This window comes from Cupressus sempervirens, chromosome 10 (assembly GCF_028749045.1).
Source record: "Cupressus sempervirens isolate cs-2001-9-10 chromosome 10, ASM2874904v1, whole genome shotgun sequence".
NCBI classification, from domain to species: domain Eukaryota; kingdom Viridiplantae; phylum Streptophyta; class Pinopsida; order Cupressales; family Cupressaceae; genus Cupressus; species Cupressus sempervirens.
Genome location: NC_143127.1, coordinates 427234159 through 427255754, shown reverse-complemented (window position 1 = coordinate 427255754; position 21596 = coordinate 427234159). Strand labels below are relative to the sequence as shown.

At 34.8% G+C, this 21596-nt stretch overlaps 2 protein-coding genes across 4 annotated transcripts in view; both read right to left on the bottom strand.

Annotated features, from left to right (window-relative positions):
* Positions 1-3612: 3612 nt before the first annotated feature.
* Positions 3613-5639, bottom strand: LOC149534536 (uncharacterized). The gene is made up of 4 exons (XM_089807006.1): positions 5487-5639; positions 4999-5401; positions 4489-4894; positions 3613-4353 (listed from the first exon to the last, which is right to left on the bottom strand). The coding sequence occupies exon 4, from the start codon at positions 4341-4343 to the stop codon at positions 3771-3773; it is 573 nt and encodes a 190-aa protein (XP_089663132.1). The 5' UTR covers positions 4344-4353; positions 4489-4894; positions 4999-5401; positions 5487-5639; the 3' UTR covers positions 3613-3770.
* Positions 5640-8966: 3327 nt separating this feature from the next.
* LOC149534534 (uncharacterized) overlaps positions 8967-21596 on the bottom strand; it is a 98205-nt gene continuing 85575 nt past the window's right edge. For 2 of the 3 annotated variants that reach the window (XM_089807002.1, XM_089807004.1), the window contains exon 10: positions 9572-10029. In XM_089807002.1, the coding sequence (XP_089663128.1) occupies positions 9972-10029 (58 nt within the window). In that variant the 3' untranslated portion in view covers positions 9572-9971. Of the gene's footprint in view, positions 9145-9571; positions 10030-21596 lie in introns of those variants that run through there. The other variant, XM_089807003.1, reaches the window with a different exon arrangement.

Here is a 21596-nt window from a genome sequence, read left to right as displayed (position 1 = left end):
TGATTTTTTGTATTTTGCTTGTGCAAGGTATGTGCTTTTCTAAAATATGTATCTAATAGTTATTTTTTTGCTCTAATTTATGTCACAGGTTGTTGAGACTCATTTTGCATCACATAATCATCTTGAGATGACTTGTGCAAGTGAAAGATGCACTTCAAGGTATGATAATTAGCCACAATTAGGGTGTATGGAAACAAAAGAACACTGATAGGACAAACAAAATAAAGGAAAGGGTATTGACTAACTCATGGTAAGAACATGTGGAATATCTCCTTAAGTTCATCGAGCCCATTATGAGCATGCTTAGGTACACTAACACTAATAGGCCCTGCCTTGGAGAGATCTATGATGGCATAGACTCAATGCTTTAAAAGATCAAGTAAATTATAAATGAGGAGGAGGAAGATTCACAAAAGACCTTCAAAGAATTGCAAACAAGTAATGTTGAAAGATGGAACAAAATGGCCTCTCCACTAAATTTGCTTACCTATGCCTTGACACTCAATACTATAGCTCTCAATATTATAATCTACTAGGAAGGTTGCCACCCTATTGAGATATAGAAGTGTCTGACATGTACCAAGCAACATTTAGAAGATTCTTTCCCAATGATGATATGAGAGATCTAATCACAGATGAGTTCATAGAGTCTATGAATATTAAAAGTCTAATTAACGATCCTCTTTGTCATTGGTTCAAGAAGGATGCTCATGGTCAGCAGTACATTCATGGCCAAAGATTCCAAACATTGCACCCCCTTGCAATCAAAGTTATATCACAAGTAAGTTATATTTTAAACAAATAGCTCACTTCAAATGAATCATCACTAGAAAGTAATTAAATTTTTTTTTATAAGATTAAATTAATTGTTTACCATTTGTTGTCTTCATAGGTTGCTAGTTCTGCAACAGAAATAAATTGGAGCACCTATTCTTTCATCCACTCAATGAAATGCAATAGGTCACAATAGAAAACAGGAGAACCTAGTATTTGTGCTTTACAACTTGCACCTTCTTTCGCACAAAAGTAAAAATTACAACGAAAGAGAAACAAAGAAGTTGGATGTAGGTGTAGAGGTTGTGGACTTGAATGCTTCGACTGCTCTAGATGCTTTTGATGACTTTAACGACAATACTATTAGTGGTGTTGTTGTTTATTCCATTGGCCTTAGCTCAACTAATACCAGAGAAGAAGATGATGAAGAAAAAGATGAAGAAGAAGAAGATTAAGATTAAAGAACTTGTAATATTAATATATTTAATATTAATATATTTTTAATATGTTATGATTTATTTTTAATATTTTGAATCTTTGATGTTGAACTTATTAGCTGAACTATATGATGGTACGATCACTATGATTACAAGTTTATGGTGTTTTTGTTGTTTAAATATGTTTATAATATTATGTTGGATTCTAATTTTAACTCATGCATATATATATATATATATATATATAGTGTTTTTGTACTAGCAAGCCCAAACGAACTCGACCCCCTTTCCAAAATTTTGATAAATTTGCCAACCAGTTCTCGAACTTCCAACTCAGAATCAAACTCGAGCTAAAATTTTTGTGTATATGCACACATGGCATATAAAGTATATATATAAATATACGTGCATGCATATATAATATTTGTATGTATGTATGTACATGTACATATGCATACACATGTATATGTCCATGCATATATATCGTGCGTGTGTCACATGTACATATATACATATGCACATATAGATATAAACCATATATTGCAGAGTACGTAGAACAAATTCTTAAATTTGCAAAATCCTTATTTTCCACCATAGGAGAGAGGGACCACTAGTCATGAAGGCTAACTTCGTCAACATGTAGTCGTTGAATGGGATATCATAAGATCATTTTTTTAAGAAATGTAAAATGGACATTGAATTACCTACAACTAAGGTTTGAAGGGGTGATTCATCATGCAACTCGTTAAAATGGTGCACCTAGTGAAATGTGTCCAGAAAATAAATTTTTAAACATTCAACCTAAGCTTAATCTAAAAATTTCTAATAGTTAAATTAAAAAATATCATTTGTTGTTAATAGAATATCATATAACTATATAAATGTAACATATATGCAACTTAAATGGACCAAATAGTTATTACTAGTCATAAATATTTGTTATATATAACTTTATATTAAATACAAAAGGACAAATACTTCTACATATAAAAATTATTCGTTGTTAGAAAAATAACACATTATTATATAAAATACAACATATATCTAACACAAGGGGACAAGTAGTTGAACATACAAAATTTTGACAATCTCACACATTTCATGAGAAAATACAAGGCATTCATTAGTATTCGCCTTTTATATTTGTGATAAGACAATATTCATATGATTTACCCTATGCATATACATTGCTATCCCAATAGTTGTACACATAATATGGAGATATCAATATTTATTAGTACTTGCGAGATTGCTTTCATTCAATTCAATTTTTCAATTTAATTGACCAATCAACTCATAAAATTCAAAAAATTAAAAAGAACTTCAAATGTTTATATCTATTTGTAATTTTTCATTATTTTATAAACCACATTTTTCATTCATTCTATTGGACCATAATATTTTTAGTAAGGAGAAAATTTAATTTTCTTCAACAAAAGTACAAATATTTTCTAACAACTCTATCTTACATCAATGAATGCATTAATTACAACTTTATCTTTTCCACATTTGTGACAAGTTGATTAGATTTTTTTTTTAAATAATCATTTTTACTTTCCACCTCACACAACTTTGGACAAAAATAATGTCTAATCAATATTAATTATCACAATCTATTCTTCTTGCCAAGTTCAAATATAAATTTATATTTCTTATTTTAAATATAGTTATTAATTTTACATCTATGTTTATTTTTTACAATTGTAAAATGTTATTTCTTTAAATTTACACTATGTTTTACTATCTACTATTTTACAATCTTGCTCTATTATTTTTTTAATACCATTTTACAAATTGTAAAACTAATACTACCCTTCAAACTTACTAGATCTTTTGGTAGTTTGAATTAAGCAATCAATACTTTAAAATTTTTTTTAAATATTTCAACTTATAATTAATATAAGTTTTATTGCTATTCATATATTTCTTAAAATAATATATTATTAAAATATTTTTAAAACTTTCCTTCAACTCTCTTTATCATTCTACCTTTACTTGTTCTTATAATAACATATCATTCTCTCTTTAGCTCTCACTTCATATCCTTCATACTGTTCCTTTCAAAGTAACGTAAATCGGAATGGTATCGGAATCGGCAGGCCGAATCGAATCATGAATCGGGGGTGAATCACCGGAGAATCAATGATGAATCGACAAATTTGATAAAACCTTTTAAATGTAAAGATTTTAACAATTTAAGACTTATTTCATGCACCTTTTATTGAATATAACTTAAAAACACTATAACATCATCAAATAGAATCTAACATACATAAAGATGAAACATAAAATCCATCACATACGTAACTATGTTATCATTATGTACTAAAATGTAAATTGTATGCTAGCTGAAGTAAATAAAAATCAAATGATCATAATGATTCAAATCATAGAATCAGTAAGATGAAATCATGAAGATCTATAAGACATCAAATCATAAATGTATGTATAAATCTAAGATGAAGATCCATGAAACTTTGAAACATATGTCTATTAGTGATTCAATATCACTATCAATATCTATACAGTGTAAACAAAATATAAAAACAAGGCTCCAGCTCAAGCCTCATCATCCTCATCATCATCCTCTAACTCTGTTGCAGCCTCAACCTCAGTCTCTGAGTATCCAGTTTGCCTATGAGAAAGGCATGTAAGGTAGGTCCTAGAGGACTGTCGAGCCATGTCCCTTGCATGGGCAAGGGGCTCACGAATAACATCGCTAGGGCCTTCGTCTGTGCGTGCGCGTGTGCGTCTACCAATGCCTGAACGTGCTCTAGCTGCCTCCTCTGCCTTGGCCACAGCCTCAGCCTCTACATCCACTTGGTCAACCCACACGCTGTCTTCCTCAGTGAAGACTGGGTCCAGGGTCTCTGTGATCCACTCTGATTCTGGATCAATCTCCTCCAGAATGATCGGAGAGGAGTCAGCGCCCAAAATCTGTCTGATCCTAAGACGAAGGTTGTAATGAACAAAGACAAGATCATTCAACCTCTGCACTGTCAACTTGTTCCTCTTCTTCGAGTGGATGTGCTCAAACATGGACCAACTGCGCTCACATCCAGAAGCACTGCTCGGCTGACTCAGAATGCGGATGGCAATTTTTTGAAGGTTTGGGGTTGTGGCCCCAAACATTTGCCACCATCTATTTGAAATAAGGAAAAAATAAAAACAATTAGTCTCATTTACAAATTACAACTCTAAAATTAATGCATTATATAATCAACCTTAAGTTTAGAATCTAGATTCATGAACATTGAATATATTATTTAATTTTTACCTGGCTGTAGTGTTGTCTGAGCATTTATGGCCATCCTGCTAGAGAAAAGTGGCCTCTCATTATTGTTGAACTGGTCTAGCTCAACAATCGCAGCAGCGCTATTTTCATCGCTACTCAATCTCTGAATCACTTTGTATAAGCCAGTGAGAACCTCCGCATCCGCCTTGAACTCAGGACGGAAACGAAATGCCGGATTCAGATAGTAAGCTGCTGCGTGGATGGGTCGATGGAGCTGATTTTACCATCTCCTATCGATGATGTCCCAAATAGGGCCATACCTCTCTTGCACTCCTGCATATTGGGCTCTAATGGCCTCCTTGGCCCTATCCATGCCCTCATAAATGTAGCCCGTAGAGGGCTTCTCCCCATCAGCAGTTCGTAGCAAAGCTACAAGGGGCTCAGTGACCTACTTATAAAGTAAAACAAAAAATTTGAGTCAAAACTTAAATATAAAATAATATAACTTAAAGGAAAAGCAAAATACTAAATGTTAAATTGCAATAAATTTACTTTAAGGATTTCTCTAGCGGGTTTCCAAAAACCATCCTCATCAAATATGCAATCCGCCACATCTAACCCTATAGTGGTCGTAGCATATGAAGAGCAAATCCACTGCTGCCCAACAAACATGCTCCTCAATGCATCCCTTGATGTCAACAATGACTGCAAGGTGATGAAATTCGAGGCAAACCTCGTGATACCTAGGCGAGCTAACTCCTTGCCTTTTGTGTACTTTCTCATTGTGCTAAGGACAAATGCATGATTATAAATGAATTTGTATATGTTTTTTGCCCTTTCCACACATATGACTTGACAAACTCAAGTTTGCCAATTTCCTCCAATATGAGGTCAATGCAGTGTGCCGCACAAGGGGACCAAAATATGGTGGGGTGCCTCTCCATCAAAAGTTTACCTACAACAATTTTAAGTCAATTAGAAACTCAAATTTCAAAATTCAAATAAATTTATTTTCAAAACTTGAAAAGTTAAAAGTTTACCTGCTGCAACATAATTTGCTGCATTATCCGTCACCACCTGGATCACATTTTGTTCCCCCACCTCTATTATAACTTCCTCAATAGCCTCACATAAATATGTGACATTTTTCACATGTGCGGAAGCATCAATGGATTTTATGAACATGGTATATCCTACAAGTAACAAAACAACGAATTATAATATTAAATGGATCATTAACAAATTAGCATTCAACAAATCAAAAATTACAATTATGTATGTAGGAAAGTAGAATGATCAATCACCTCCACAAGATACAAGAAAATTGAGGAGTGTTCTATTCCTCCTATCGGTCCAACCATCAGTCATGATGGTGCAACCCTTTGCAATCCATTCCTTTCGGTTCTCCTTGAGGTCAACCCTCATGTCCTCTACCATCTCATCTAGGAGGTATCCGCTCAACTCAGCCTCAGTTGGGGCTTTAAACCCTAGACCACAAATAGCAACCGCATCTATCATATTCTGCCAATAAGGAGCCCTGTCACAAATAAAAGTTTAGATGTCAAAGACTCAAATTATAAAACAAGTAGATATAATTAAAGTTTTACTTTTACTTTTAATTTTAACTTTAAAGAAAACAAAGAAAAAAGAATCAATTCCCTGGTTGCAATAAATGGAATGTTGCAAAAGTACCAAAATTTGCATATCTCCTTTCTGGCAGCATCATGGATCTCCTTGTTCAAACCCATGCCCTCAAGCGTGAGTTGGGAACCAGGAGTAGTGCGGGGCACAAAGTAACTATCCATTCTGTTTTTTTGCACTCTAGGCTACAATAGGTTGGTGTGGGACTCTCCCTCAGTATGTGACCGACTAGCATAAGCACTAGCACTAGCACTAGCACGAGCAGAAGAACTAGGATAAAAAGGAGGCCTAGAAGAACCCTCTCCAACACAACCTACGGGTGCGGAAGCTGATGCAAATGCAGATGTGGATGCGAGAACATGGGAGCCAATACCCCTTAAACCTTCAACTTGCATTTTCCTATTTGCTTTGTCTTTTTCAATTTTTTCTAATGCCATTAAGCAAGTGCGTTTTGCCTCAGGAGTTTGCTGAGTGCAAACTGTAACATCGTGTCCAGGTATAGCAGCAATGTAAAATTTCAATCTATAAATACCCTCGGAAGTTATTTTTTCTTTACAAAACATGCATTTTGTTTGATATTTGGTTCTTCCAAAAAAATCTTCATTATATTTCCAACATTCATCTTTTTTACCCATTGGAATTTGTGAAAAATGAGAGCAAAGGCTGCTGCAATAACAAAATTTATGTAAAATATCAAAGTTTGAAGCTAATAAAAATTAGAAAACAACAAACCCTAACTTGCAACTTAGTAAAAATAAAGAACATTCAAGATTTACACTAAAATTCTTGAAAACTATAGAAATTTAACAAAAAACACATAATACATTAAAAATTTAACAAAAAATGCATAATACACTAACATGCAAGAAAAAAATAAGCACTTACCTCTTGCAAATGAGTTGAGAAGTGTTGATATTGGCTCCTTAATGCTTCCAAAGCAATTGATGGGCTCCCCAAATGGCCTGTTGATCTCGTTGGTGCTCTTCCTTCTTGCCAGTTGGAAACCTATAGCTTTTCTTTTCTCTTCTTCTCTCTCACTTTTCCTCTCTTCTACTCATGCTTAACAAATAGAAGCCCCTTTAGGGTTATAACAAAGAGAATAGGTCAAAAACAAAGTGAAAAAAACAAATGATTTTTAAAAAAATTTCAACTTCCCTTTTTACATGCCACGGGCGATTCATACCCGATTTTTACATGAATCGCCTGAATCAACGATTCATGGCCCAGAAATCGGCGATACCGATACACAATGCAAAAAAAATCGCACTGCATGAATCTAGTCGCGGAATCGCCGATTCAAGCGATTTTTGGGCGATTCTCATTACTATGGTTCCTTTCTATCTATAAATCTCTATTTTCCTTCTTTTCCAATTATTGACAAAAACTTTGACGCATTGCATCTTTTGTTTAAATGGGCGCGTTATTTTTGAAATGATCGCATTTTTTCTAAGTGACACATTAGATAACAATAAAAGTTATTTATTTCACTTATAAATGAACTCATTTGTTTAATTTTTCTATACCATTTATAAATTTTCATGTGTTCTAAGTAATGGTCTATTTTTTATCAACATTTAAACTTTATTTATTTACAAATAGATCCATTAATTACTACAATATATAGTAAAAATGTGTGAGAATATTGAATAAAATATTCACAAGGAAGTGTTCGACTATTGGTCCCCACTCAACTATTGGTTCCTCTCCCCTATCTTGGCCACAGCAATTTTGACACAAGGAAGAGGGCAAGATTTCCCTTTGAGAAGAGGAAAATATCATAACCAACTATATGATAAACATTGAGAGCACGAACAATAGAATAACCACCCTAGTAGTGAGTGAGGAGCAAAAAGTTTGATAATCCTAGCCCCTAAGGAAAATGCGATAAATAAGCCACTAGTCCCAACTACCCCCACAATGTCCTGTCAATGGTACGATATAATCACCACTCAATGATGCATCCAAAAAGAGAGACGGCTTGATGAGTCAATTAGACTTGCCTGCACCCAATATAGTCAATGGAGGTGAAAGGCCAGAGGGGGCACGATAGCAGCAATCATTGTTTAGCTCCTAACTGGTTGGTTAAAAAGCTTGTTAGGATGTGTAATATCAACCTTCTTTTTAAAATAAAACAAGAAGTTCAACAAAAAAAAATTTGGTATGCATCTATTATGTTTACCGAAATAAGCATATTATAAACAATACTTTTGGAGGCGTATCCACACCTAATTTATATAAGAAAATCACCCTTTCAAATCCGAACAGCCTCAAAATAAATTCAATTTTATTTTGCGACAAAACAATTAGTCAGATTCTTGAGTTCACGAGATTTTAGCACAGCGGGATTACACAGACAAACCAAAAGACGTTTATACTACATAATAAATGTCTTTACTAAATATTTTCCACTATATCATAAATTTTATTAAATGATAGAAGATTATTCAATACTCGTCTTTAACATTTCCCTAAAATGTTTAAGGAACACAATTTATTCAAATAAATACTACCTTTCCCTTTTTGGAGACAAGCTAGAGGGGTTGTGAAACAAATCAAGATTTCAAGGTTAAAACCCGTAAGATCTCTATCTTTGATGGATTGGCCAGTCCAGACAAATCTGGAGCAAGTCTTGCCTACCAAATTTCTGCTTATTTGTGTGACTGACCAGTCGATAGAATTCTCAACTAGTATAGTTTCAAGCACTCATCTCCAAGGCCCTTCCAGAAGTACCACGTGCAAACAAGATGTATCTATTAGCCTCTACTGCTAGATTGCATGTTTGCATTCCAAATTTGGTGTTATCTCTACTAAAAAATTAACATGCATTAGATTTTTCATGCCACAATTAAATGCTCTCTTGTTTCCTGGCCTCGAGGCACTAAAAATCAACAACCATCTTAATTGATAAAGTTCTTTTTTATCCAAAATCTAATTCAGTTATAACATATCGTTAAAATGGATTACTTCATTATAAACCATTTTGATGAGAATCATCCAGCGAGTTGGTTCAAATCTTTCATAGCTGCACACAATGCATCCAATCAAATGCGAACATACCTGCAATTCAACAATGCTACTGTTTGGAAGATTTTAAAGTATTCAACTGACATGTAGCTGACAGGTGACTTACATGCATACTTTCTATGTCAACAGCTAGTCAGCAAATAAACACATTCAAAACAATAGAAGAGTAACTTGTTGAGAAAGTGAAATGCATCCGTGTTCTGTATATCAATGACTACACAGTAGAGAAAAGGTCACGATGGATTTATACGCAACTATAATTGTTTATTTAGTAAGTCGGGAACTTGGAATACACCTAGCATTTAGGACAGATAACGTAAACATAATTGTTTATTTAGTAAGTCGGAAACTTGGAATGTGCCTAGCATTTAGGAGAATTCCATTGTGAATGTTATGTTCTAGGAAACTATGCACAGAAAGTGTCTAACTCGGCAAGAATGATAAAAAGAACACAAGCCTGTGAAATTTTGAGAAAAGGATTAAAATTAACCATTTACATTAAGAGAATATCATGCCCTGAAATGCAACTCAAGAAACAGTACGAAAGTGCTCTGTAAGAATCCTATTTGACAGGGAAAAACTATACAGTCTATGATTATGAGCTTCCTTCCGATTCCAAGTAGCATACAAATCTTTCCAACTGGTAATGTTGAAAAAACAGCTTCTCAAGCATTGCAAGCACTTCAAGTTTTAAACAATTAAATATTCTTTACAAAAACTTCACCAATTACAGAAAGTTAAAATTTGGGAATTAATCCTTGGCATTATCAATCTGACGGTAGAAGATAAGGCCCAAAATTATTATAAATTTTGAAAAAACCTTCACTCTTTTATGCTATCCAGATCAACGACCAGGAACTTTAGCTTGAATCAGTCTGCATTTCTTCATAAATGTTGGCTTCCTCATTAAATTTGTACCTACAGAAGGTAATTCATAGAAACTTTAGTTTATTCATTAATTGCCAACAAAAATAGGGGTGTTAAAATATAAGACTTCAACGCCAAATTTTAAGCAGAAACACAAAAAAAAGAAAATTATACCAGAACTAAAGAAGTTAATAATCATCTAAAGTTGCTAGATTTCAATATCAACAGATGTATTGTCCAGACATCAATCTGGGGTCTGTCAAAAATATAAGACTCAACTTCCAAGTTTGAGCAAAAACACAAAAAGGCATATCAGACTTGGAAGCTAAATTCATCTAACCCTGCTAGATTTCAAGTGCTCTGCACTATGTATTGATCTTTGCCATGGGAAGAGCTGCCCCAAAAGGTTCTCCTTAAGTGTTTCTTCTAAATCTGTCTATCCGTGTGTGATCTGTCCTCCCCATGTTTTCCTTGTTGACCTCTCTCGGGAAATTCTTGGTTAACGTGCTGGATAGACCCACCAAATGGTCACGTTCATGACATGCCACACCCAGGGGGAATATTCTCATAATCCACAGGTTACTTGGATTCAATCCCTATCATGTCCAAGATAAAACTACGGCTAGCAACAGTTCTTTCAAATTAACAGTGGTACAGATTCTCGCATAATTGAAAATCCCTAGACACCTATTAAATTCAAAGGCAATAAACAATGTACTCACTCACCCATTGCTACCGTGAATTTTCAAAGGATAGATTATTTCCAATATCCACCGCAATACAGGCAACCTAATTCATATTCAAACTGGTGTTGGAAGCTCTATGGTGAGATTGACAACAGGAGAGTAATGCTCCATGGAAGAACCAGACATTTTATAAACTAAAAGTCTTCTAGTAAACCCATATTCTTTTCCTATCTGATGGAGACAATAACAATGAAACATCTTGATTCTTTGGCATTGTCTGAGCATTTAAAGATCCTTGCAAGGTTTACAGTTTTCTTGCATCCTAATCAGAGTTTGGGTGCAAGAAGAACCCCCATGAATCTACAAATAAGCGCTTTTTCTGTGAGCAGCCATAGTTTATTTTCCATATCTGTGGAAAGTTTACTGTGGTGGGCTCTCCATAATAACAGCCATTGTTCTTTCTGCTGGGGCAACAAATGTTGATAGTTTTTCTATGGCCATGGAACCAAATGAGTTGCAGCATATCTTCCTAACAGATTTGATTTTTATAAGTAGGCAAAAGTGATCTAAAAATAAAGACTTCAGATTTTGTGGGGAAGCTGATTCAAATGGATCATAGAATTTCAATTTATTGAGCCACCATTCTCATTAACTAGTCAAATTTATTACAGATGCGACTCACATACACACTTCCAACACCCCTTGAATGATGAATTTCAGCAAAAACAAAATATGCAGGTTTGGTACAGAGGTCTACTAACATTGCTGATTGTTCTACAGTAATCAAAATGCCATGGAACCAATGAAACAGGGTAAAAAAGATTTCTGGAAAAAAGGCCAGAAAAATAGAAGTCAATACATGATAAACCCATCATTTGTAGTGGGCTAACTGTTGCAGTAGTGTCAGCAATTCTACTCGTGTCCTGACGATTTCACATTTGGTGTTGGCTATGCTATCGGTGTGGCAGTAGTGTATGTATCACCACCGTTTGTCCCTACATTGCCCAATCAGGTATGCATACGGTATGGCACTAAGGAAAATTCTTGGGAAGGGATGGGTATTACATACAAAAAGTATATAAAAACCATTTATATATTGAACCTTTAAAAAGAACAAAATCCACAATACCACACCACATAACATACTTACGTAAAACAAAGCCATAAGTATTACAAATTGATAATATAATATACCCATTCCTGTGTTACCGGACAGCCCCCTATAGCTACCAGTTTGGGTCCTAATCTGCCCTAGATTTGGATCCAAGTTCGGTTAGGCAAGTGATGCAAGCATGGTTCTGCAATTATCCTATGGATTTGTCCAAGACAAACCCAGGGAAATCCGTCATGAATTTTGCCATTTTCCTCTGCTACCACAACAAACCTGCCAGTTTTCCTCTATACACAACAATTTCATTGTCTGACATTTATTAGAAGAAATACTGGTAAAAACCCTAGGCATTTCTGAAAACAAACTTTAAAATCCTACACAAAAACAACTTCAGAATTGCAATCTCTCTGTATTAGTATTTTCACTAGAGTGATGTCTCTGACTAATTCAAGATCTTTAGACCATTATCCTCTGCTGTCAGGAGTTGGGACAAACCTGAGAAAACCTTGTAAAAGATGAAATAGAGGATGGCATCAACCATAGTAGAACTTGGAGGGGATTTTCTATATTCATAATATTTGTAGTGTTAATAAAATTTATAATTAATACCAAAAATTTACTAGTTATGTATATTAATTGATAGGCAAGAGCCTACAACACAATGGTAACTTGTGAAACTGTCATGTAGGAGGTCTTGGGTTTGAGTCTACTCGAGTTTAATATACATAATAATAAAAAATTCCAACAAATAATAATAATCCATCTAAGCTTTGCCCATTTATCAATAACAATAAAATGTATATTAATTGATTTTTAAAGTTTATAATATATGTTAATATTATATTTCATCTTGACACAGTGCAAGATAGGAGAATCCCCAAAGGAGATACCCGAGCCCCCAGCAAATAACCACACAACGGAATTTAAGTTTTAAACAATAATACAAAGATTTAGATCCACAGAAATGCCAATTCTCATAATAGAATCATAATATTTTAATTCAACATGCCCAGTTATAAGGTCTTCTAGGTTAGGGCCAAATACAATGCAATTACAATAGTAATTCTGCAAGACCTCGCAAGATCCATATTACAATATTAGAGAATTTCTATTTTCTATGTCTTCCGTCTTTTTCTAATGGTCACTCTTTATGTAATGTTTCCATTAACTCCTTTTGTTCGTTATGGAAACTTTCTTTTTTGAAAACTTTTTTTTTTTCACTATACAAGAATGTTTCTATTTCCTCTCTCTTGTTCGTTAAAGAAGCATTCTCTTGTATCTTGTATATATAGTTCATTCATGATCTTTGTTTAATACCATAATATGGTATTAGAGCAAATTCCTAGCCTCTTAAAAAAAAATTATTTTCATTTTGAAATTGTTAGTTCAAAATTTGAAATTTTTTTCCCTCCAAATCCGACTAGGGATTTGGCATCCAATTGTTTTTTGCAAATTTTTTTGTGCTACATACTTTACAATCTACCTTTTTTGAAATCTGCCCTCTGTTCAAGAACTCAGCGAAAAAAATCAAGTTTTTTAATCTGACTACGATTTTTTTTTGAAAGCCCTCTACTCCTGTGTCAAATTAACACAATTTTCGCATATTCCTAGTGGATTTTTGCAGATCTCAACTAGGTTAGTCTCACATTTTTTGGGTGCATTGTTTTTTGCGTCTCAATTTTTGAGCCAGCAGATTCAGTATCTAGTTTCAGATTCTTTGTGAGTTTTTTGAGCTCTTATCCAGGTGTCTCTTCAGATTTTCTAGTTCTTTCATCAATTTGTCTCGAAGTTTGTGATATCTCAGATTTTTCACGCTTCTAATTGAAAAACATGCAATGGCATCTCTCAGTCTCATGTTGGAAGGCAGCCACTGTTTCAATAGAAAGAACGACAAACTTGGAAGCAAAGAATGATGATGATCTTCGAGTACCATTGCCTTGAGGCGCTTATTTTGGGCACTGAGACTCGTCCTACCACGATGTTGATGCGAGTTTTGTATCACTTACATAACATATTAGGATTTGAATATTTGATACATGATATCAAACATACAACTCCTCTCTTGAAAAGTTAATGCTCATGAGACATGAGTATAACTCCAATGTTCTTTACACTGTTGGATACTATCTCAGTTTTATTGATGTGATTTGTTGGTAATCACGTAGGTGGCCTTACGCTATTCATTCAAGGATGACTTGGACTTTGGTGGAATGAAGGTGATGGTGACTCGGTTTGTGAAATGTGTGGAGGCAGATAATGTTGATGGTGGCGATGATGGAGAATGTGTCTGCCAAGGATAATGTTGATGGGAAAGCAATGGTTGTGAAAGGTGAATGGATGTGTTCTAATGCTTGACCTACTCCTTCTAACTTCCCTCTCTAAGCTTTGACTACCCAACTACTCACTATTATACTCCTACACCTATGAATGGAAGGTTAGCAAATGGACGGAGATCGAACCTAATGAGAGCTGACCAGCGGCCTCACTTCCACAGGTGCAATGATTCAAAGGAACAATAAATTAGCTTACCACACAAAGCTTCCCAACCAGCCGCTAGGATGCTAGTGGCCTAGTATTGATCCCTATCAAACATTTACCAATGCTACCATACAACTATCCATCTACTTTATCTTCACTTAAACAACTTCAAATGCAACCAACTTAAAACAACTTGAAAGAAAATCTAACCAAGTGGAAGTAGAAAACATGCAATAACACCCAATGTTCTTGATCAACATGCTAATCGCAACAATGAAAAAGAGAGCAATTTTGGTATTATTTTCGCAACAATTTCTCCGACACTTTACAAATGAGAGCAAATGGCCTTTTATAGGGGCCATAAATACAATGGACGGTGGAGATCAAAACAAGATCAACGATCCAGATTGGATCCTCAAAACCCTAATTAGGGTTGCCACCCCATCAGCCAATGAGAAGCTGCCACCTCATCAATAAACCAATGAAAAAAGTGCAAAAAGTGGCAACCAATGAGAAGGCACCAAAATGGTGGCCAATCAGAAATAGACACTTGTCCTATTCTAGAAGAAAGGGAAATTGCCACTTGGGCTTACATCAAATGATCTTCTAACATAAATCTTCCATTTTTCTTTCATTTTCTTAGCTAAGGCAATGAACTTAGCTAGCCTTTCATTAACTTCTCCCATAGGAGGACAGGGTGTGTGCTTTGCCTTGAGTTCCGTTGTCTTCGCCACGCTGTTCGCTACTTGTAGTATCAATCATGATCCTTCTCATATTCTTTTGCAAATCCAATAAAAGCGCTGAGAGAGGAAAGGGTGCCCAAATGTTTTTTCTTGATAGCAACCTTTTCTAGCTCATCCAATCTCGATCCAAGTCTTATCTCATTGATATCCTCTTCTCTGATGTCTTCAAAATAAAGGGCTGTTCCGTTGTAGCTCATCATGGTTGAAATAGGAGTGTCAATGCCTGGGCTGTGATGTGCAACTGCCTTTTGTATATCCTTTTATTGTACCACCATTGGTATTGGTTATTCGCCTCATTTTTGAGAAGAAGGGAGTTTTGGGCATCATATCCTCTTTGTCTTTCTTAGTGTTCGCCGGCTTGAGATTCTTACTTGCACTATCATCCTCCATGCTCGTCGCCCTATTACGAGATGGTAGAGTGGTGGACCAAAAGGCAAGAAGAACCAAGCGGAGCAATCCTTAGACTGAAACAAAAGATGGATGTCAGCTTAAGGACCCCTTGCAACTCTAAATGATTTAAAATTACCTCTACCTATAGCCAAGGGGGATTGTCCTTCCTTCAGTTTGTCCCTCATCCGTATCATGTCCACTGTACAGATATTGGTGTCGGTTATTCACTTCATTTTTGAGAAGAAGGAAGTATTGGGCGTCATATCCTATGTCTTTCTTAGTGTTCGCCCGCTTGGGATTCTTACTTGCACTATCATCCTCCATGCTCGTCGCCCTATTACGGGATGGTAGAGTGGTGGACCAAAAGGCAAGAAGAACCAAACGGAGCAATCCTTAGACTAGAACGAAAGATGGATGTCAGCTTAAGCACTCCTTGCAACTCTAGATGATGAAAATTCACCTTAACCAGTAAACTTACAGCAACTTTTCGGAACCTAGGATATGACTTTCAAGAAGTTCAAATCCCTTGCAAATCAAGAATTTACCATACAATTCACCTCCAAATAAAATTACCCAACCCAGAGCAAAAATCGCAGCCTCTTGAAAAAATTAGAATTTTATCTTCCACAAATTTCGGGTCCCACAAAATTCGGCTCTCACAAATTTCGCCCGAGTCTGAAAAAAATCTGCTCCACAAAATTCGCCCACATGGAGAGGAAAAAATGATTTGTGAAAATGAGATGGGGAGGAGACTCCTTTTATAGCCAATTCTCTTTCTCCATAAAGCTGGCCTACATGGTCTAGGAGAAAACAAAAAACAAAAATTAAATTCAAGTTAAGGCCCACAATTAAATACTTAGCTCAAAAAAATTAATTTTGCCAAAAGAAAATTGCACTTTTAAATTTACCAATTAGCTCGAATTGCAAAACGAAATTAAATGGCCTTGAGGGTGTTAAATATTTCTATTTAATGAGGGTTTAGTAATTAAAACGTCATTAAATTTGGATTTTGGCTAACCAAAAGCCATTTTTTCAATATTAAATTACCAAATTCGTTAAAAACTTAAAAGTTTTCAAGGCAAATTAATCCAATTAAAGTCAATTTTTGCAATTTTCTACCAAATCGATTTTGCCAAGCTAAAAATAAAAATTGCATTTAGAACCAAAAATCGATTTTTTGCAATTTTCCTCATTTCAACAAAATTTAAAAAATTTCACCAAAGAAAAATTTGAGATTTTCCAAAAACCTAAGTCTAAAAAATTTCTCTTTTGAAAATTATCCAAATTTACAGAATTAAAACCAAATTTTCAAAAGAAAACGTCTAAGTACAAAATTCACAACTTTATCCTGCCAAGTTGAAATTAAATTAGAAAATTATTCGGCCTAAGGATAAAATTGATAGCTCTGGAAAATCAAGTTAAGAAAATTGGGTGAAAATAAGCTAAGCCTCCCATATCTGTCTTGAAGGTGCCAAGGCGTGACAATTTTCAAAACTCAAAATTTTGGGCAATCCAAAATTTTGCCGAGGAGAATAAAAAAAGGGGGGTCCCCAAAATTTTGGGGCGATGGCGTGAAAACCTCACAACACACGATTGATGCTACTCAAGAGAAGTTTGATGAGTGTAATTGTAAAGCGGCTATGCTTATTAAGCTTTCAGTTACTAATCGTCAGCTGCCTCAAGTGTCGTCTGGCAAAACAACTGCAAAGATCTGGGTACCATATTACGAAGTAATTGGAAAATATTTGCTTCCATATTATGGTAAAACAATGAATGTGTTATTAAACAAAGATTGTGAATGATCTATATATACAAGATACAAGAGAATGTTTCTATACCGAACAAGAGAGAGAAAATTAAAACATTCTTGTAGAGTGAAAAAAAAAGTTCCCGAAAAAGGAAGTTTCCATAACAACCAAGAGGAGATTATGGAAACATTACAAAAAGAGTGACCATTAGAAAAAGATGGAAGAGAGAGAATAGAAGCTATCTAATATCGTAATAATCCAAACTCCTAGCTAGCCCACATCTATAATAGCACAGTAATCTAGTAGAAACCCCAAGAAGAATCTAAACTTGTGCTCGCAAGCCACCAAGCAAAGCTTCTTGTTTCCCAAGCCCACACTTAGCTACTAGCTTTGCTCAACTTTGCTCCTCTTAGCTACTCCCTACTGAATTGAATAGACCCTGACTCTAGACTCCACAAGACTCTCTACTTATACTAAACCAAGCCACAAATCGGCCACGAAGATAAGTGAAAGGTAGCAGTACAATCTGGATTTGTATATAGTCTTTTTTGACACCTTTGTCATTGATGTCAAAGGGGGAGTGATTTGAAAACTGTATATGAAAATAGAAAAGAAAATTCTATGTACATGTAAGGGGGAGTAATGAATATCTCCTTATATCCCTGTGTAAAGGAGATAAGACGGTGTAAATAGGAATGATCCACATATTTGTAAATTTTGTAATTGCCATGTGAAGACATTCACAGTTTTTGAAGTTTTGAGTTTTTGGACTTAGCCATAATAGACATTCACATTAAATACACCCTCAAACTAGAAGTTGGTTTGACTACAAACATTAAATACATGAAATAATTAAATACTAAGGGCAGGCCCCAAGTTTCCAATGAATAACTAACTCAAAAGACCACATAAGAGCTTGCATACAGACATAGGTCCACGTGTCATCCAACGATCCAAATCCAAAAGCACACACGCCAACTCCCTCAGATTGAAGCTCACAAATAGAATCTACAGAGTCTGCCAGTAAATCAAGAACACACAAGCAGCAGTCACCAAAACAGCTCTAACTCCAAGACGATAATTCCAAACTCTATGCGCACTTAGGACAAGGTTGCTCAATATATCTCGAACATATCCCCAACCACGTGAACCATAACTCCACAAATCCAAGCTTGAAACTCTACATTCAAGATTGTTGACTTCCCTAGGATGCTCGTGCATCACTTTTTTATGTTAATTATTAGCACTTGTCGGTCATGCTACTATTCCAATGAGATTTGATCAACTAGTTATTAAAAACAATTATGTGAACTAGTTATAAAGCAGGTATTTTTTCACTTTCCAAACTTAATTTCTATTCTAAAGTTTCCATACATATTATTTAAGTTTCTCAATTATAAAATCTGTTTTTCTTTATTATGATTGGCATTTTAAGGAAAGAATTTTTTTTAAGAGTTTTAAAGCTTTTAACTAAATTTTAGGATTTAATTTTATACTCTTCCATATTGCTTTATTTTTTAAGATTTTTTTCATAAGAAACTGTTAATAGATAAAGTAAATCCTCTAAATGGGATCTTTATATAATTTACAATTTTGTACGACTTGGGTACAATATTATCCAAAATGATTTACTTGTACAAAATACTTATATTGAGATTTTAATATATATAAAAATTGTATTATTTATTTTTATTATTATTAGATTTATTCGACAAATTTATTTATACACTAAATTTATTAATAATAAATTTAAATTATTTTATTTATTATTTTGTAGAATATGTTCTATTATTATTTAATTTTAAACTAGTTAAAAGTTAATAATTATTAAATTTGTACCTATGAATCAATGTTACTCGAGGACATGTCCCCAATAAATTTTCAACCGTCCACACCTCGAAAATGTTTCGAAGACTTGGGGACACCTAGGGGACTTCGACTTTAACTTCTAGAACAAATTAGATTTTGACTCTCAAAGTAACACAAATTTGGCAAATGAATTATGTTGATTCTTATATTATAAGGTTATGTTATGTATAAGTATATGCTTTATCCATGTTTTCATATAAATATTTTAAATTTCTTTATATATTTTAATTTCCCCAATTGTTATATAGTCATCCCCATTTGTCGTCTCCCCCCATCCCCAAAATCAGCATAAAAAACTGTCATCCCAGAAACCCATCCCTTTGTCCCCTGTCATCTCCATCCCAGAAACTCGGGGGAACATAGCGGTGAACAGGTTTAATGAGGTTAACCTCAATCCCTTTTCTCCTGTACCTTCAATTCATTGGGAAAAACCGTAGGATGGATGTTGGAAATGCAATTTTGATGGGGCTTCTAAAGGCAATCCAAGACCCTCAGGGTAGGCTTTATTATTAGAGATAGAAATGGAGACCTCATTGCATTAGGGGGGAAAGACTTCAGGATGGAACTAATAATGTTGCAGTAGCAGAAGCAGCCTTGTTGGCAATTAGAGCTTCAAAATATCTGGGGGTTACCAAGTCACATGTGGAAGGTGACTCACTCATCATTATCAATGTCATCATCAAAGGTAACATGGATGCCTGGCAATTACAAAACTAAATTATCAACATTAAACAAAAATTGGCCACCCTAGAGGATTTCAGAATCATGCACAGTAAAAGAGCAGCCAACTTTGAATCTCAACATGTTTGAAATAGTAATTAAAGACTTCCCAAGTGTACAATGGAATGATGTAATTCTACCAAACTCCAAGGCCGAATCCCGCAATAGGACACATCGTCAATCTCATAAATGATTAGGTAATAAAGTTTAACATGTAGCGTGCCACATTCAAAAAGTAAAAGGTGGATGTGACGGGCATTTATGGCAAAACAACTCACCACCCTTGTGGCAACTTTTTAACTTCTACTTCTAAGCCGAATATATAGATAAATAATAAATCAATAAAGTAATAATAATAATAACATAATCATGATTTACTACTAAAATATGAGAAATTAAATATAACATAATATTTAGATTAATAATATATAGAGTAAATATAGTATTATTAATATTGAAAAGAAATATAATTGATATAATCTTATATTATTATTAATATAATTATTGTGCAAAGACAACTCTTAGAATGGAAGCATATACATACATATATATATATATATGGAATAAAAACTTTGAGAAATAATCATCGAGAGATGAAATAACCCTGCAAGAAGCAAATTGAGATATAATTAATTTAAAGTCCCAACAGAGGACATTACATACAGGATGAACATGTTTAAATTTGTTCACCCTAGACTTACTGATGTTGAAGAGCTGCTTCTTTTGGTGGAGAACAAGCATCGGACAAACACAGATGTGTACTCAATGATCCTAGCTTGGGCTCTTCAAGTGGGCAAGTCTAAAGACATTGTGCGGTTTGCAATGCAACAACTAGTGCCGGCATGAGCCATACTAGGATTAGAGTAAATTATTGCTACCATTTTTCCTGGTTGGGGAATTAATCTGGAATAAAAGAAACTAGCATAGAGAAAATCCTTGTTACCAAACTACATTGTTCGTTTGGAGATTTGTAGAGAGTCAAAGGCACAAGCAGTTTAGGCATGCTAGGTAAGGTTGGTTTTCCCTATGGTCATGCAACAGATTATAGACCAGGACATAGAACAAATGAAGGCCAAGGTTGGGTGGACTCAAGATAATGAAACCAGGCTTCGAGAATGCATGCAAGAGCGAGCAATGGCCAACCAAGAGAACCAAGAAGACAACTTGTAGTTTGAGGCTAGGTTGAATGCCATGTTGCAGGAAAGAATTGAGGGATTTGTCCTGAGATCCCTAAGATGAAGTAAGGTTGCTTCTAGACAACCCAGTGGGGATGGTGTGTGGTGGGTGTGGATGGTTGTTTGGGGTTTTTGTTGTTTTAGGCTTTAATGTTTGATAATTAGCAGGTGAGTGATTCCCTGTTTTGGGGGTGTTGGCACACTTGCTCCTACAGCAGGGCATTGTCAAATGTCTAGTTTTTTTGTTCCTTTTTTATGTTTACTTCCTGGAAGGCTGTTTGTAGATAAACATCCTTAGGATTTCCTACATAAATTTTGTTGATAGTGTGTACATGTAATTGAACAAGAAATTGTTTAAAGGTGTTTCTGGTTCGAGATAAGCAATGTCTTCAAGGTTACTAATTTAGGGCCGTAAAGAGTGTTTCAATGTACAGAAGCATGGTGGTAGAGTTAGCTATTTAAGGTTACAGTTCAAGCTTTTTGGTTGCCTCACTTAGGGTTGTTGGCGAATTCACAATGTAGCTAGTTTCATGATCCAGCTTTACCAATTTTGACTAGTTTGTAGAGAAGCTCACAACGGGCAATTCAGGCATGGTAATAGGGTTAATCGATATTGTGATTTGCCAGATTATATTTTGAAATTTTTGGTTGCTTGGGCATAGAAACTATTGTAAACTTTGAATCATGAGCGTCATAAA